This window comes from Clytia hemisphaerica, unplaced genomic scaffold (genome assembly GCF_902728285.1).
Source record: "Clytia hemisphaerica strain Z4C2 unplaced genomic scaffold, Clytia hemisphaerica genome assembly, whole genome shotgun sequence".
NCBI lineage: Eukaryota > Metazoa > Cnidaria > Hydrozoa > Leptothecata > Clytiidae > Clytia > Clytia hemisphaerica.
The window spans coordinates 2,201,025-2,217,732 of NW_027103917.1; the positions used below are offsets into that span (position 1 = coordinate 2,201,025).

General features: G+C 34.4%; 2 protein-coding genes across 2 annotated transcripts; both read left to right on the forward strand.

The window, feature by feature from the left end:
- The first annotated feature begins 227 nt into the window (after nt 1-227).
- On the forward strand, nt 228-6,519 carry LOC136809437 (solute carrier family 35 member F4-like). The gene is made up of 6 exons (XM_067065968.1): nt 228-348; nt 805-975; nt 2,231-2,489; nt 3,007-3,238; nt 3,868-3,993; nt 4,410-6,519. The coding sequence occupies exons 1-6, from the start codon at nt 330-332 to the stop codon at nt 4,890-4,892; spliced, it is 1,290 nt and encodes a 429-aa protein (XP_066922069.1). The 5' UTR covers nt 228-329; the 3' UTR covers nt 4,893-6,519.
- Nucleotides 6,520-8,647: 2,128 nt separating this feature from the next.
- Nucleotides 8,648-15,254, forward strand: LOC136809438 (uncharacterized). The gene is made up of 6 exons (XM_067065969.1): nt 8,648-8,791; nt 9,884-10,146; nt 11,329-11,452; nt 12,651-13,052; nt 13,424-13,831; nt 14,625-15,254. Exons 1-6 carry the CDS (start codon nt 8,674-8,676, stop codon nt 15,023-15,025), a joined length of 1,716 nt encoding a protein of 571 aa, XP_066922070.1. The 5' UTR covers nt 8,648-8,673; the 3' UTR covers nt 15,026-15,254.
- Nucleotides 15,255-16,708: the final 1,454 nt, after the last annotated feature.

The window sequence follows — 16,708 nt, forward strand, 5'->3', positions numbered from 1 at the left end:
TGTTCAACAAAAACTCTACATAATCTCAGGGAAATTTCCCCAAAAGACAGCCTTACAAACGATTTACCGTAAGGTCTAAAGTAAAATTTTGCGTGCATGTGAAAAAAGCTTTAATGGGGTTTTTTGAAACTTAAAATTTTAAGGTTTTATTTTAGACTTGACTTATTTGATTTTTGAACAAAACTTTATTCCTGAATATTATCTTTCTTCAATAGCGTGATGAACATTTTGATCAAGCAGATTTGTTTCTCCATAGCAAAATAATATTATTATTAAAAGTATAAATATAAAAGAATATGGATGTCGATTTGTAGTGTCAGAAAGTGAAAATGCAGCAGTCAACACTAGGTAAGAAATGTTTCAATCATACATTCTCTCTGGTGGTTCAGTATCTAAAAAATTTCCTTGTTAAAGTTTTGTAATCTTTTGTCCTTGACAATAAAATTCTACAATTATCTGCGCGTGTGCATAATAGTCATTGGACCTACGGTCTACTCATATAAAGATGCTTCACTGCTCAAAAATTCTGTTCAAAAATATTTTGGTATTTTGTACTTTTTTTGATTTTTACATTTTAAATTACTAGTCTTGAAGGAGAAAGAAATATCTTGTTGAAAATATAATTTTGAGTGTTTTCGAATTGTGATAATTTTTCTCTTCTTCATCTTGCATCTCCATCTTAATATTTAAAAAAAATTCTTCAAGACACCTCATTCTACTCAAGATTATCTTTCCTTGGGAAATTTACTACATAAAGTATTCTTGTGTTTATCTTGACTAAATGTTTTTTATCTTTTCAATCAGGTATTGAAAAAAGAGAGCACCAGACAGGAAGCGTTCACCACCTGGATGTTGAGCCTGTTCTTTTCCATAACAAAAAGAAACAAAAGAAAGACCAACTATTACAAGATCGTTCAAGCGTTCACAATGATGATGATACTCTACGAATGATCGATAATGAACTGGCAAAAGCTAGTAAGTACCAAGGAAGTTTAATCTTTTATTTAAGTTTCTTGTAAGTACTGACTTACCATTTTTTAAATACAGTTTTTTAAAACACTTTCAGTCCCATTGTTTATTGTCTTTGGGGCACTGCTGCTTTTTTAAGTTTTACTCTTGCACTAAAATGTTTTTTTAATCATAACACTCAGTAATTAGAGACCACATATAGGTTAGCCCAAGGGTAGCCAGAAATGCTCGGAACCCCATTCAACTCTATGCAATCCCTCGAAACAATACGGGTTAAATATTTCTGACTTAAATATATATATATATGGTTAGTTTCGTAGGAAGGTATCGCGTTTGAGGGCCTGTGTTGCCCATTTGTTTTAAGTGTCTATTAATGTTTGCTTTGCTTGTGAATTTTCAACCAATACTTCAAATCTAGCAAGTTATATACCGTTGAAAAGGTAATTTAGAGTACTTCGAAACTTTGAGAGAAATGAAAAAGAAAAAAGGAAACTTTTTATCTTTATGCGCGAGGAGCCTGCTGCTTAGACGACTTGCGTCAAAAGTGACAGCCTCTAGAAAGTAGCTCGTTGGAGTTGAAAAAATCTTCGGTGTGTTTTTTGACGACATTTTTAGCCTAGCGTAGAACGATCTTTTCAACGGTATATAATTTGCTAGAATTAAAGCATTGGTTGAAAATGACAAGTAAAAAGAAAATCAGTGCACACTTAAAAAGAATGGACTTTTAGAACTTTTAGAACAACTTTTAGAAGACTTAACATTGAACTTGGAGGGGGAGGTTAGCACAGTCGACTCTTTCTAATTCGATCTCAAAGGAACCAAAAATTATCTTTGAATTAGAGAAATATTCGAATTAAAGAGAGTAATTTATATCACTCTCCAGCCGACGGGACCAATATTTTAGTTCGAATTACAGAAAGATTCGAATGATGGATGTTCGAATTAGAGTGAGATGACTGTATTGGTTCATCATTCTATTGAAAACCTGTACAGGGGGGTGGACGAACCTGCCAAAAAATTCCCAGTTGTTCAAAGACCTTTTCACCTAGAAAAACTCCTACTTAACTCTCAGTTATTTCGTCTGTAATCCATTCGCTAGGCTCATTACCGTCCGTCCTTGACGCTCGATTCCCAACATGATAGATACTTTAGTTGATGATCATATCTCGACTGATGACCTAGTCTTGGCCTCGTTGAAAGATATTTTCATATGTGACAAGTCTAGTTAGTATCAGTTATTTTAAAATCATTCTATTTATAGTGTTACCAGACGCTGAGGTGAGAATCTGTGGATGCAAAGAAGGTACATTCCGTATTATCAGTGGTTTGATCTTGGTTGTCCTGATCGCCGTCTCATGGACCGGTTTCACGCAATTCGGACGTAGTGTGTACGACAAGGACTTCAAATCGCCTTACTTTACCGCTTGGTTTTCTATCTGTTTTCAAGTTTCAATGTATCCTATATTCATGGTGCCACTCATGTGTCAGAAGACTCCGTTCCGAATTCGAACTTTCTTGAGGTAATGGACTGAGTTTTATTGAATTGTGATATCTATCAACTCCTGCCTGCTGTATTTCTTTCATATTTTCATCGGTCCAGCTGATTTTAAGAAAGGTTTTTAAAAGGCCCTTGTTAGTTTTATTGCTATGAATTGCTTTATAAAGTGAAAAATCTCAAAGATTTTTCATCAAGATGTTCCTTGAAAACTTATCTTCAGAATTTATCAGGACTTTCCTTTTTAGGTTATCAAGGTTTCATAATTTGACAATAAAGCAGCGAGTAGCTTAATAAATGGAATCTTTTCCCACTCCCCCCCCCTCCCCGGAACTTTTTAGGACCATATTTTAGGATGTTTTTTTTTTGCTGTCAAAAAAGAGTCGCTCATTTTGCTCTAAATATCCTGCCCTAGTCTATAATTAACTTATATTGAGGTATTGGGAGTTCCACTTTGAACCCCCCCCCCCCCGGTAATTAGGTCCCCCTTTTTTATAAGGCACCTGACAATAACGATTTTTTCACTATTATTTTCTATGCAGACAAACAGCAGAAATATTCGGTACCAGGGGCTTTTGTTTACGGAGCGTGGTGGTCTTCTTGCTCCGCTATTCTATTCCGTTCACTGCGATCAACTTGATGTGGAATTATTTCTATTATCGATCATTGAAAGAACTGAATGCAGGTGTAGTGGCGACAGTATTTGCATCTCAAAGCACCTTTGTTTACATCTTATCACTGATATTTTTGAAAGATAAATTCTTCATATTGAGGGTAAGTAAATAAAGTCACGAACATCACTTGCCTCGTATTCAAACAATTACCATGGTGATGATGTCCCTTAAGACATGAAATGATTTTTTTATGAATAGAAATGAGTAGTTTATGAGTAGTTTTAATAAAATTCCACTGGGAGTTAACCACCATGGCAATAATTTCAAAACGAGTTAAGTGATGTTCGTAATGTAATTTACGAAAAGTTCTAAGGGTTGTAGTTCTAGTTCTAGTTCTGGGGTTAACTGTTTGTCGAACATAACGTTGCAATACAGGCATTTAAAAGTTCTAAAAGGTGTCGTTTTGAGATTTTGAAAAGAACTTGTATGACATGTGATTGCGTTCTCGAAAATACGTCACAGATCCTAAGGTTTGGTTTTCTACTATGATAAGCTCTGATAAGTTTGAAGAAAATCTATTTCGACGTAGATGAAACATTCTTTGATATTTTAGCATTGATTTTAACAAGTCAAGATTTTAAACCCCTTGTAACGCAAGAATTCATTTTTTCAAATTAAAAGAAAGAGACTTTGATTTATTGTTTAGAACTTTGAGTTTTATGCCGCCATATGACGACAATCATCAGCTAAAATCTTCATAAAATAATATTAATTTCTTCCGTTCTTTAGATGAGCTCGGTATTATTATCACTGGGCGGTATCATATTGATGGGTCATGGTGAAGGTTTTGACAATCCTCACACCCTTGGTATTCTATTTGCCGCCCTTGCCGCCTTAATGGCTGCTATTTATCAGGTGAGAAGATTCTTTTGATATGTATTTTTTTGTTTTCCAACCTCGTGGAAAATTTTTGATAGTTTTTATTTCTGTTTTTTTTTCGTCGTATCAAAATGTGGATGTTGTTACAGTAAAGGCTTGGGGACACGAGAAGTTTTTTTCGTCTTGGTTGCAATTCAACATGCTCCATCCCACCAACCTGAAACGCTTTCTCGCGTCTCCACCCCATTTTTCATTAAATAACATTTGTGCTTCTCTCACTTTTGTCCCAGGGACAAAAAAAGAAACCATGAGACACGTGTCCTCTCGTGTCCCCTTTTAACTCATCTTTTGAATCTCTAATTCTGGAAGAGAGCCTAGAACCTTGACTATAATTATGGTATATTTTCAAAACCATGACTAGCAGTATAACCAAATTTTTATGTATTTTATAGGTTGCATTCAAGCGTGTTTTAGGGCAAGCGACCAGCGGACAAGTAGCTTTATTCGTCACAGTCATCGGAATTACGAACTTATTATTTTTCGCACCTTTCATATTCCTTTTACATTACGTTGGACTTGAAAAAATAGACTGGCATTTGTTACCTTGGCTCGAATTGGCCGGTACGGCGGCCTTACAATTGGTGTTCCATTATTTGGTGTCCTTTGGGATCGCTTTCACGTTTCCGCTGTTCATATCAATCGGTATTTTAATCAGTGTTCCGTTTAATGCGGTTGTAGATGCTATTTTCCGGAACGAAAGTTTTGGCATTTCCAAGACAGTTGCATTTTTCTTGATTATTGTTGGTTTTATGTTATTATTGATTCCGATCCGAAAAGTTGAACGTTTGGAACGGAAATGGTGTTGCGGAAACGGACACGGAACAGAAAAGGAGGAAGCTGCCAGTAGACAGATGTTGGAAAGTGACGGGCTGTGAGACCATAGATGAAGAATATTCTTTAGTGAATAATATGTGCATGGTTCATGAACACTGACCTTTATATATCCCTGGACCAAGCTATATCCGCCATCTTTGATCGAAGTTTTTTAAAAGTTGGCAGAAGCCATTGTAGTATTTGAAACTTTACCTACCGAAAAACGGCGCTACCTCATTAGTATACAAGCGAAATAAGATCTAGTGTTCTCTCCGCGGGTACCAATTTCAAAAAAAACTCCGATCAAAGATTTTGCTTGGCCGGCATTGAGTAACTTGGTCCAGGGATATATAAAGGTCAGTGTTCATGGCGCTCAGTTGGAATGTGAAATGATTGAAAAGGAATTTGTTCCGCTGTCGTGTTTAGTTGGCTAATGCCAAATAGTATAATATATCCTAAAAATGAAAATATTGTGTTATCCATACAAGTCACCTAGAAAATGTACAGTGTACCACTGTTCCTTCGAAAATTAATTCTGGATAACTAATTACATTCTGGAATTCTGAAAAAACTAAATTAAAGGCTTTGTTTTTACATAAGTGTTCCCGTTTCATATCAGACACTCATATTGGGACAGTGTCTTGCTATTGTCGTATCATGCTGATATAAGGAAAAATGTTTTCCTCTTCCTTTTTCTGACCAATCTTGCTCCACATTCTTGTCAATCCAATGTGAAAAAACTTGTAAATTAAAATTGATGAGTAAGCAAACGATATCACTCTTATTCAAAAATAAAACCTTTAAGCAAAATATATTGGTAAAATATTTTAACTTTTTTTGGATTGAAAACAATATTGACAGTATCTTAAAGACCTTGATATAATTTTCTTATATTAAAACATTTTTATTGTGTTAAACAAGAATTATGACCTTATGTAATTTTCCTAGTACGGACTGTATAGTTTTCTATTTTTTAATACATTATGTGCATTCTTTTATTTTTAATTCCAGTTCGTCGTCACAGTTAAGGCTAAGGCTAACGCGTTTCGAGATTTTTTTACCTGAAAAGTTAATACATAGTGTTAACTGTGCCGCCCCCCGTGGGGAGGGGTACAAGGTTTTCGAAATGACGGAGGGTGCTGCCCGATTTTTGAATCGGAACTTTTTAGCCTTTAGAGATAAATATTGGAGTTTTTGGGGCCTTTTTTACCCTTAGGGGGACTGGTGTAAGGAATTATGATTTTTATTACCTTTAAAGGAACTTGAAGAAAGTACCATTAAGGGTGACACATACCCGCACTCTCTATTCGCTTAAGTACTCCTACCCGGGTGTGCCGCACATTTCGGTCTTCAAAATATATTTCAATTATCAACTTTATCTTGACAGAGTTTGTTAGAAAATACCTTTCGAACCAACTTCTGGTATAACGCACGGTCGTAAATTTAGTCAAGGATGATTTTTCAAATTCACTATGCGTGCTGACGTCTGCACTTTTTAATCCCACCGAGACTCTCGGCGAACTTCATATGACTAATTTTAGGAATATATTTAAGATTTGAGGAAAAGTTGTTATAACGATAGAATAATTTTACAAATAAAATATTAAATTTAGAGTATGCTTGTAAGATATCATCTTTGAAACAAAACCAAAAATTAAAAAAGAACATAGTATATATTTTTAATGATAATTTTTTTCATCAATTTTTTTTTGCCAAATATACAGTGTTTTAGTTTATTTCAAAAATGTCTGCTTTTTAGATAGAGTGAATGCTTAAAAATCCATAATACGTCAAAAAAACTTTAATTTTAGTTATTTTTCGTTATCATGAACATGAAAAATATGAGCAATCTGATTGGCTAAAAACGCGTACATAAATGCTGTATTTCATATTGTATTTAAAGATTTCTGTAAAGCCCGAAGGGTTAGATGTCGTGATTTAAGCTCTTCCAAGCAAAAAAAAAGTGAATATTGCAAAAAATATTGCTGCTGTTGTTTTTGCGAAGCTTCTTATTGGTCAAGTGCTGAAATTCTATTGTAATGCAAGTAATGTCACCTGACCTAGGTAGATTTCCTACCTAACCTCGGGACACTTTGCAGCCAAAGAACGACATCTAGTCCTTCGGGCTTTATAAACCTATGATTGTACCGTACAAATACAATACCGCATAATATGGTATTTCCACAACTTTGGAAATATAGAAAAGTCATATTTCCATATTTACAAAATCATATGAAAATATCATATTTTTAAGATCATTTCCAGGATTGGAAATCTCTTATTTCTCCCAGTGTTAAGGATGGCATTTTAAGAGCATTTTACCATTAAATTGTCAATTAACATAGTGCGGAACGGGGTCTGATCTCCCCTTCTTGGCATCCCCCAACCTTTAAAAATGCCTATCCCCCAAGGGTTTCGGGCTAAATTTTTTATGGTAAAAAGGGAAGGGAAACAGTAAAGAAAAATTAAGTCTGGCAAATATAATACCACTTTTTAGTGAAAATAAAGAACTTCCTTTCATGCAGACCAAATTTCATAACAGTGCTGGAAAATAATCTACAATATATGTAAGCCCCCCCCCCCTTCTTAAACGATCCCCCCTCCTTGCTACCCCCCCCCCTTTTAGTGAAAATTTCTGATCCCCCTTCTTCACTTTTTTGGAAGGTGTCATCCTCCCCCCCCCCTCCTTAAGAAAGGGGGTCCGAACTATGCAATTATTACCCAGCATTGCTAATAGGTTTTCAACAAAAATGCAAAATTTTTGCTTGAGGTATGTTTTACATGCTACAAAAAGTTAAGAATATTCATGATGTATTGGAAAATCACCATTCTTATTTAAAAAGAAAGCGTGTAAACGTTATGTGGACGTTACATGGATCTGAAATGAACGTTGAAGCAATGTTTTGTACCATTTGGTTGAGATTAGGAGCTCCAAAATTGCAACATAGACTTCTGTGAATCGTTGGATAGAATTAAAATTTCCCAAAAAGAATTTGTTTAAATTAAAAATTAAACATTGAGATGAAACTCGCCAAAATTATTTCAGTCCAGCCTAAAAATAGTACATCTGACTCACAAATTCTTTTTCGAATTAGAGAAAGATTCGTATATTACAACCTATTTTATACTAGTTCATAACTAAGGGGACCAATATTTTAGTTCGAATTATAGAAAATTCGAATAGAAGAAGTTCGAATTAGATCAAGTTATGATTGCAATAATTCAGTATAAGATGTATCACTTTGTTGATTTTAGAGAAATTTCAGCCGAAACAAATCAAAGAATTTACAATATCTGCTTAAAATACACGTTTTTTATAAGAACAAAGTATATAAGAAAATAAGGCTTCGATGGCCAAAATGTTAAGAACAAGTTAAGAACATTTTAAATGCTTTGCAGACTCTAAAGCACCGATTTTCTTAGGAAAATGGACAAAAAAGCTAAAAAAAATGGTGAAAATAAGAACTTGTTAAGAACATTTTTAGGCTTAAAAACTCAAAAAGAACATCCGAAGGCTTCAACAATTTTGGATGTTCTTATAAAAAAACGTGTAATGGAAAATGATTGAATATAAAATATACAATGAGAATTGTTCCAAAACCTTTTGGAATTCAGAATTTTATTATTCATTAGAAAAGCCATAAAAATGAAGAATAAAAACCACCTAAACTTTATTTTGAATGTCAAAAATCAATACCAAATTATAAATCAATTCATGATTCAATATCACCCGAAAACTTTTTCTAATTTTTGAATGTAAAGAAAATGAAAAATTTCAAGTCACGAAATGAAGTAATGATGTTAAAGAGGGCTGAGGGTGAATTTGTACATACCTAAGCAAACATGAAATCCAAAACAAATTATATCTTCGTATTGATTTATACAGCGGCGAACATTTGTTTTACTTTTGGTCATGAATTCAATTCACAACTTGTCTATCATGGACACAAAGAAATCGGAGGTAAAAAACCAACTTAAATTATTTTAAATCTGGAAGAAAATTGTTTTAAAATTTAAAACCTTCACCCCAAAGCGTCCAGTAAGGGAAATGGTTATGTTCGAACCAAAGGATTCATCCGGGGAGGGGTTCAGTTAGTTTACGTCATATCTTCCTTCGTTTCGAGCGTAAAACTCCTACTATAGACAAAGAGTAAGGCCTAAAAGCCTGGAGCTGTCTATTGTGTAGACTAGGGTTCACTTAAAGGGACATTAAAGAAGTAAAATGTAAAAATTGCGCGAACCACGTGTCATTAAAGAGAACAATTAAAATTACGTGTCCAAGACAAACTTGTAAAACAATTAAACAATCAATATTAGCCATATTTGGTTTGATTTTTTATTTTGACATGTGACATTTGTTTTGACTTTGTATCGGCTGCATACAGTTTGTTTACAAATTTCGTCAGTATTTATCGTCAGTCCCTTTAATCAACGTAAAATTAGTTGTCCTTTTTTATATATATCTGACAAGGTTCCTTTCCTTTTTACATTCTTGAAATTCCCTTAAAGGGGTACAAAACCATATAAAACAAGCCTAGTTAAAAATTGTGAATATTGAATTTACTCATCTAAAACTTAGGTTTGATAATTTTAGGAAATTAGTCACCCTAAATGTCGCAAAACATCAAAAGTAGGATAACATTTTTTTAAATTCAGAGTCTCTCTATGCTATGGGTCAACTTTTGAACTTACGAGTATTTCACATACCAAAAAGCTGCTTCCTTATCTCTAAATACCCCCTGTGTCACAGGCCCGCTGGGACCCCAGCCCCACTAAAACATTTGGCAACAATCTCGTCCCCGTTGGGAAGAATATCCTGAAATTTCAGCCCCACCGGGAAATTGACTTTCATTTCATCCCCATTCGAAATTCAATGTTTAAAAATTACACTCCAAACCCACCCCCACTAGATTTTTTAACCTTTGAACAATAGGATTTCTATCCCCATTGGAATTTCAATAGGAATTTTTATCCCCACCGAGGTAAAAAGTTCCACCGGGGCTGTGAGATAGGGGTGTCTAAATTTGTCTTTAATTTAACTTATACGCTTTAGATGTAAACGTTTCATACACGTACGTTAACGTAGTACCGCACGTTGGTTACGAGCTTCAGTTAACAGCAGACTTCATTGCGAAGGAAATTAATGTTAATAATGGCCCTGGATGTGCAGCCAATTGCAGTCAATCAGAAAGTTGCGCCAGTGCTAATTTTTATGGAGATACCAATACTTGTCAAGTTTTGTTGTCAGATCGTTTCACCCATTACAATAAGTTTGTTACAGCAAGTTCGACTAATACTATCCACTATGCGATAAAGGTAAGCATTTTTTCATAAGCAAGCAGGCTGCTAAGGCTCGAGGGCACAAATTTGCAAAACAAAGTTATATTCACTATGTCTCGTAAAATAGAAGCTTTTTTTCGATATTCTAACTACACGCTTTTTTTTATAAGAATACACTTTATAAGAATGTCCATGATGAAAATGACCAAAAAATTAAGAATAATGCTAAGAATATCACCATCATGGAATTTTGCTACTCATACTAAGAATGCCATTTTTAGAGCATTTTCAATTATAAATTGTCAATTACCCCCAAGAAAGGCTCACTCCTTTCACAAAAATGCTATTTTATGCTTTGAGACGTTTGTACTAAATGTTAAATCTAGTCTGAATTAGGATCCTAACCTAAGAATGCTGTATAAGAATATTTTAGGATGATTTTCCCAAAAAGTTAGGAATATCCATGATGAAATGGATTTACACAATTCTTATATAAAAAAAAGCGTGTATGAAAAGCTCTCGGCTCAGAGCATAAATATGGTATAATGTCAAGGAATGGTCAAAGCAAATTTTCCAGAAAGTGAGCTAGAATGCTAAGCAACCCCAGCGCTGATCCGAAAATTCAGTTGTTTGTAAACATTTTAAGGCTTTGAAGACTCTAAAATACGATATTTCTTAGGAAAATTGACAAAAATATCCGAAAAATTGGTAAAAATACATTTTAGGCCTAAAACTAGAACCACTGGGCGAAATAAGAGATTTCCAATCCTGGAAATATCTTGAAAATATGATAATTCCATATACTTTTGTAAATATGGAAATATGAATTTTCTATATTTCCAAAGTTGTGGAAAAACCATATTTCATGATATTTCCAAATCTAAAAAATCATATTTTCAAAATATTTCTAACTTTTGGAAATATGATATTTTCAAAAATTGGAAATATCTTGAAAATGTGATGTTTCGATGAATTTCCAGAATTGGAAATATTTCCACAACTTTGGAAATCTAGAAAAGTCATATTTCCTTGTTTACAAACGTATATGGAAATATCATATTTTGAAGATATTTCCAGGGTCGGAAATCTCTTTATTTCGCCCAGTGAAAAAAATTAAGACATGCGAAGGCTTCAAAGAACTTGAGTGTTCTTATAAAAAAACGAGTATTTAAGATTTTCAAACTTCTCTCTTTAACTAACTTCTTTTTCAAATCTCAGAGTGAATGTGAATTCAACCCATGTATTAACAAAGATGATTTGTGTGAACCAAATTATGTTGAGAATACTTACAAATGTTTGACTTGTAAACAATTCTTCATCAAATATGGAATCGAATGCCAACGTGAGTATCTTCATTTAACGCTTTGTACCCAAGTGACGTGTATACACGCTCCAAATTAGCCAATATATACCAAGTCCCAGTCTTTAGACTACAACTCCTGAACACTTAATTTAAAAGGTAATATAAAGGATGCCTTTTGAAAGAGTATAAAAATTTCTTTCCAACAGTATCAAAACCATCGTCTAACTTTCAAGTTACAAGCTTTTATGCCAGTTTGAAGTTTTGGATATTTCAAAAAATTTTGCATACAGGAAAGGTTAAACTATAGTAATTATAGAAATCGAAGAGATCCAAAGTGTAAAAAAGATCATTGCCAAAATAGTTGGATTATCACTTAAATTTCTCTTTAGGCTAAAGACCCCTTTTTGAAGTCCTTCATTTTTTTCCATAGAGTTGATTGTTTTGTAGCCTTATGACTTAGATAGATTTTTGGGCCGTGAAAGAATACCCGCCTTACTGCTTATACACGCCAAATACCCATTTCGCTTAAGTGCATACACCCTGTGAAATCTTGAAAAATACACCCCCTTCTCACAGACCTGGCGGGACACCCTCCCACTGTAAAAATTGCCAAAATTATTGTCCCCAGTGGAAAATTCTAGTCTAATTTTTTTTGTCCCAGTTGAAAGTAATCAGATAGACAAATCCTCACTGGTAATTATTGTGCCATTTTTTGTATCCCCACTGAATTATCTGGCTTGAAAACAATGTGGAATTCAAATCCTTAGTAATAAAAAAACGTGGGAATATCAATTTCCATCAAGTTTCAGTGTGTTATAATTACCCCACCGGTAGAAAAAATTCTATCGGGCCCGTGAGAAAGGTGTGTAAATATCGGCACTCTAAATGCTTCTCCTAGCAAAAGAAAAGATAAAGAATCAAATAGTAAAGGGAGTTTTAATATACCCCTGTGTCACAAACCCGCTGAGAGCCCAGCCCTACTAGAAAGAATGACAAAAATTTCGTCCTCGGTGGGAAGTACCTTTGGTCAAAATCCGCCAAGTTAAGTTCCCGCCATTTTTCCGTCATCCGCCAAATTAAATTCCCGCCAAATTTAAGTTGCTCTAATTATTCCCCAAAATGTGTGCAATTTCAGGCTTTAAAACAGGCTTTAACGGCGTAATTTTTCGGCCATCCACCAAATTAAATTCCCGCTAAAGTTTCTTCCTTTAATGTAGCCTAATCTCTTTATATTTAGCCAAAAACATGGCAGTTGGATCAGAAGTTGGAATTTCATCATCGGTAAATGGTTTAAATCAAGACTTCTCAAATCTGTTTGATATGAATCCAGAGACATCAATTGAGATCAGTGGACTGGCATCTGAATATTACATCTGGATGAGATTTCCTCACACTATACGTCTTGGAACCATTATCGTTTATATTGCAAATACTGCAGGCTTACCTATTGGTACACAAATCTACACTTTTGAGAATGAACGCTTAAACAAGAGACGTTTGTGCAATACGCTTGATGAGACGAGTGTATATAATTTCGCAGTGGGATGTACTGACAGACACTGGTATACTGGTGGCCTTGAGCTTTACACTGAAAACACTGACATGGCAATTGCAATACAGGAAATCTTTGTGCTGTTAGGTTTGTGAAAATATAGTTTACTACTATAGTTGATTGTTGCTAATTCGAGCGGGAAATCTTTTACAAAGAGACTCGAATTTGAAAGTTTTCAAAAAGGCTTTTTCCTTGACGGGAACTAGAAACAAGTTCGAACTATAAAAAGATTCGAATAATGAAGGCTCGAATAAGTTAGCGAGTTTACTTTCTACCAATAAAAGTGAAAACCAGGGACAAAATCAGCATGTCTTTTGGGTATTTCCCTCACTTTTTATCCCATGAAATAAAAAATGAAACGGTGGGATAGAGCATGTCGCATTGCACCAACGCGAAAAAAAACTTCTCGTGTCCCCCCTTTTACTGTCAAAATTATTTCTTTCATATTTTTTTTCCAGATGAAAACATTGTTTTAAATCAAGATGGAGATTCGATTGAGCTATCAGAAAACACAATCAGTGGTGCTCCTATGAATAGTCCTTTTGATGGATTTTACAATAATGCATATTCGACCGCTACAAATATTCAAGCGACAGTGAAGGTATTGTTCCCAAAGCCAATTTATGTTGGTGAAGTTTTAATCTACAAAGAATCGAGTGACGAAATGCAGAATGTCAATATGGAGTTGTTTGATGCTGGAGATACTAAGAGTTTTTATTGGTGCAATATGATACAATTTGCAGTTGGAAAAAGCAAAATCAGTTTACAAGGTTGTGCAGCTTCTGGAATTATACCATATGCATCAGGAATCAGATTATTTACATATTATGGAGGCATTACATTGAAAGAAATCGAAGTTTACCAAGGTGAGGCTATCCTGGCACACAACGTTATTTCAACGTTTATTTAACGTTCACAACGTCCATATAACGTTAGATGAACGTTGAAACGTTGTATGCCAGCTGGGTACCTGCCGATGGCAAAATGAATAGTATACATCAGATTTAAATACAAAGACGGGTTCTCCTGTCTAAGAAGGACTAAGGGTGGCGACCATTTGTTTCTAATCAAATGGTTTTTAATTTGAAAAAAAAGAAATCAATTTGAGTTGTTATTGGAATTGTTTTTAAAACAGGGGAATGTTGCCCGGGGGGGGTACTAGGGCAAAATGGGTTACGGAGATGCGCCGCTGGTCAGGGTACCTTTTTTAACCTCCACGAGTCCTAGGTAGGGTCGCAAAAACATGAAGCAGATTGCGGCAAAATTTTTGAAAACACGAGTCCCACGTAGGGTCCATCTTTCGAACCTAGTACCCCCGTCGGTCGGCAAGGGTAGTACCCCCCCCCCGGGGAATGTTATAAAAGGAAGCGACACTTTCACACGATAGCCTTGAAACTTGGTGACTAGAAGACGTTTGCTGATACTTCTAGTAGTTATTTGTAGGGCTGCAAGAGTATCAGGGGCGCACACTTTATCTCAGAGCGAACATTAACGACGGTTGTATTTGATAATGCTTTAGCCCTGGCGTTCATTAAGGAATTATCATTTTTTCAATTTTTCAGTACTTAAAACTTTAAATGTTTTGAACCCTTCCAAAAAATCCAATGACCTCTTTAGATGTTTTTCTGCATTATCCAACAAAAAAAAATTAAATTCTAGGTTACAATTGGGCATTAAGACAACAAGCCAATCAAATCACAGATGAAACCTCAAAAAGTAAAGCCTGGCTGGCCGTGGATGGATGCTTAGAATGTGGTAATGCAGAAACAGGTCGCCCCAGTTCGAATACATATTGGTTGGTCAAATTTCCCAAGAAAATTGTTGTCAATTTTGTTGTTGTTTACGGCAGTGGGTTGCATAATTGTAAAATTGAGGTGTGGAAAGGCGCTTATTTAGATTCAGCCAGTGGATTAGTCTCTTGTGTTTCCAACATGGGAGATTCACCTAAAAATCCATTCACTTCATTTTGCGCTAACGTCATACCCCCGTCTCAAACGCTTTCCATCGAAGCTCCTGAACCAAGAGCATTTTCTCTCCAAGAAGTTGAGGTTTATGCATAAACTTACCTTCGGGTAAATCGATGAACATTCAAATGGAATAATGTTTGCTAAAAGTTGCACATTCTAAATGCTTTTTTAGATGAACTAAGCTGAGCGCCTTTATGCTGAAGAACCAAATATTTTGGAAAGAAGACAGACAGTATTGATAATAATGACGATAAAAATAACTTTTTTTAAGTACTTTAGGCGTACAAAATTTCACGAAAGTAAATGTGTTTGAAAATTCTTAACAGAGCAATTCGCAAAAACTTTCACAGAAAACTCTCAAAAAATTTTATTATAAAAATTATATAATTATGAAAATCGTTATAAAAAATCTAATTTTCGGCATTAAAGTCGAAGAGTAAGTGTCTTAATCGGATTTGAGGAATGTTTTCAATTTTAAGGCAATTTTCATTTCGAAAGTTCTCATTCTTATTCAACGATTCGCGAATGTTTGTGCTCGCGAAAAACATTTTTTCCTTTAAGTTCGCGAAAGTAAATGTCGTAAATTTTGCGATTTTCGTACGCCTAAAGTATATATTGGAAACAAAACTTTGCACAAGAGGTCAGAAATGATTTTAAAGCATTTACAGTATGTGGCCCCCAAAACGGCGATCAAATTTGAAATCACTCTCAAATCTAGAGGAAAAGAGATTTTACAAAAATTTTTGCTGCATGAAAACCTTTAACATCTCTACTTTATTTCTTGGAAGTTCTTTTTCAAGATTTTCAATTTCAACAATATTTTTCAATCGCTTAAAGATAGGTAGCTTTTTTCTAATGGCCCCCAAAACGGAGGTTTGAAATTTTAGCGATTTCTCGAGATATCTTTAAGATTTGAATACAAAATTTTGACCATAGTTTTGAAATATGATTTAGAGGGTTTTGGGCATAAATTTATTTGATAAATTTTTTACAGTATACCCCTGGTTGTCAAAATGCAGGTTTGGGGCCCCCAAGTGTGTAGTTAAAATCAAATTATCAAGCCCAGCGGTAATAGGGGGAAAAATTATGAACATATTTGTGTTTTCCCTTAAACTTACGACCCGATGGATGTAAAATTTATGATTTTTATGAAATATTTGAAGATTTTCGATATTGCAAAGTCCAAACTGAAAATTTAGAAATTTTCAAAATGACAATTTTGATTTAACAACGTCTTAATCAAGTTTTTGAAAAAAAATCTCTTTTGAAAATAGTTCCATTCATGTATGGAATAAGCTGTGAAAATTTTAGAAAAAAAGCTGAAAATATTAAGCTTTAAAGATATTTTTCTCCTATATTTTGCAAAAAAATGACAGAATTTGCCGTTTTTGCTGATTCAGCGAAAATTTTTATATATAATGTTAATTTTTTGTTATAAACTATTAACTCAAGGTGATAGGAATAGAATCCCAAAATTTTTGCTTTTTCTCATATTTAGAATTTTCGATTTTGTCAATGCTGATTCTAGGGCTCCAAAATACTGGTTGACTTCAAGATGCTATGTCTTTTACCCAGCCTCTAAAGTCACAGATGTATTTGCATTTTCTGAACGGCATTAGGTGTAGAAAGTTTCGTATACCCCGTTTTCATAACTTATTTTCAATATCCAAGGTGCTAGAGTGAGTTTTATGCAATTTTTATCTAATTTTGGCGTTAAAATATTTCCTTTAGACGGAAATATGTTATTTTGAATCTGTCTCAAACCAGCAAAAACAT

What these genes read in the sequence shown, in the direction of transcription:
- LOC136809437 (XM_067065968.1), top strand. An exon ending in CGAATTCGAACTTTCTTGAG is followed by an intron (nt 2,490 to 3,006) that starts GTAATGGACTGA and finishes TTTTCTATGCAG; the next exon opens with ACAAACAGCAGAAATATTCG. An exon ending in TAATGGCTGCTATTTATCAG is followed by an intron (nt 3,994 to 4,409) that starts GTGAGAAGATTC and finishes TGTATTTTATAG; the next exon opens with GTTGCATTCAAGCGTGTTTT.
- LOC136809438 (XM_067065969.1), top strand. Translation starts at nt 8,674, where the DNA reads ATGAAATCCAAAACAAATTATATCTTCGTATTGATTTATACAGCGGCG. An exon ending in TGGACACAAAGAAATCGGAG is followed by an intron (nt 8,792 to 9,883) that starts GTAAAAAACCAA and finishes TATACGCTTTAG; the next exon opens with ATGTAAACGTTTCATACACG. An exon ending in GGAAATCTTTGTGCTGTTAG is followed by an intron (nt 13,053 to 13,423) that starts GTTTGTGAAAAT and finishes TTTTTTTTCCAG; the next exon opens with ATGAAAACATTGTTTTAAAT.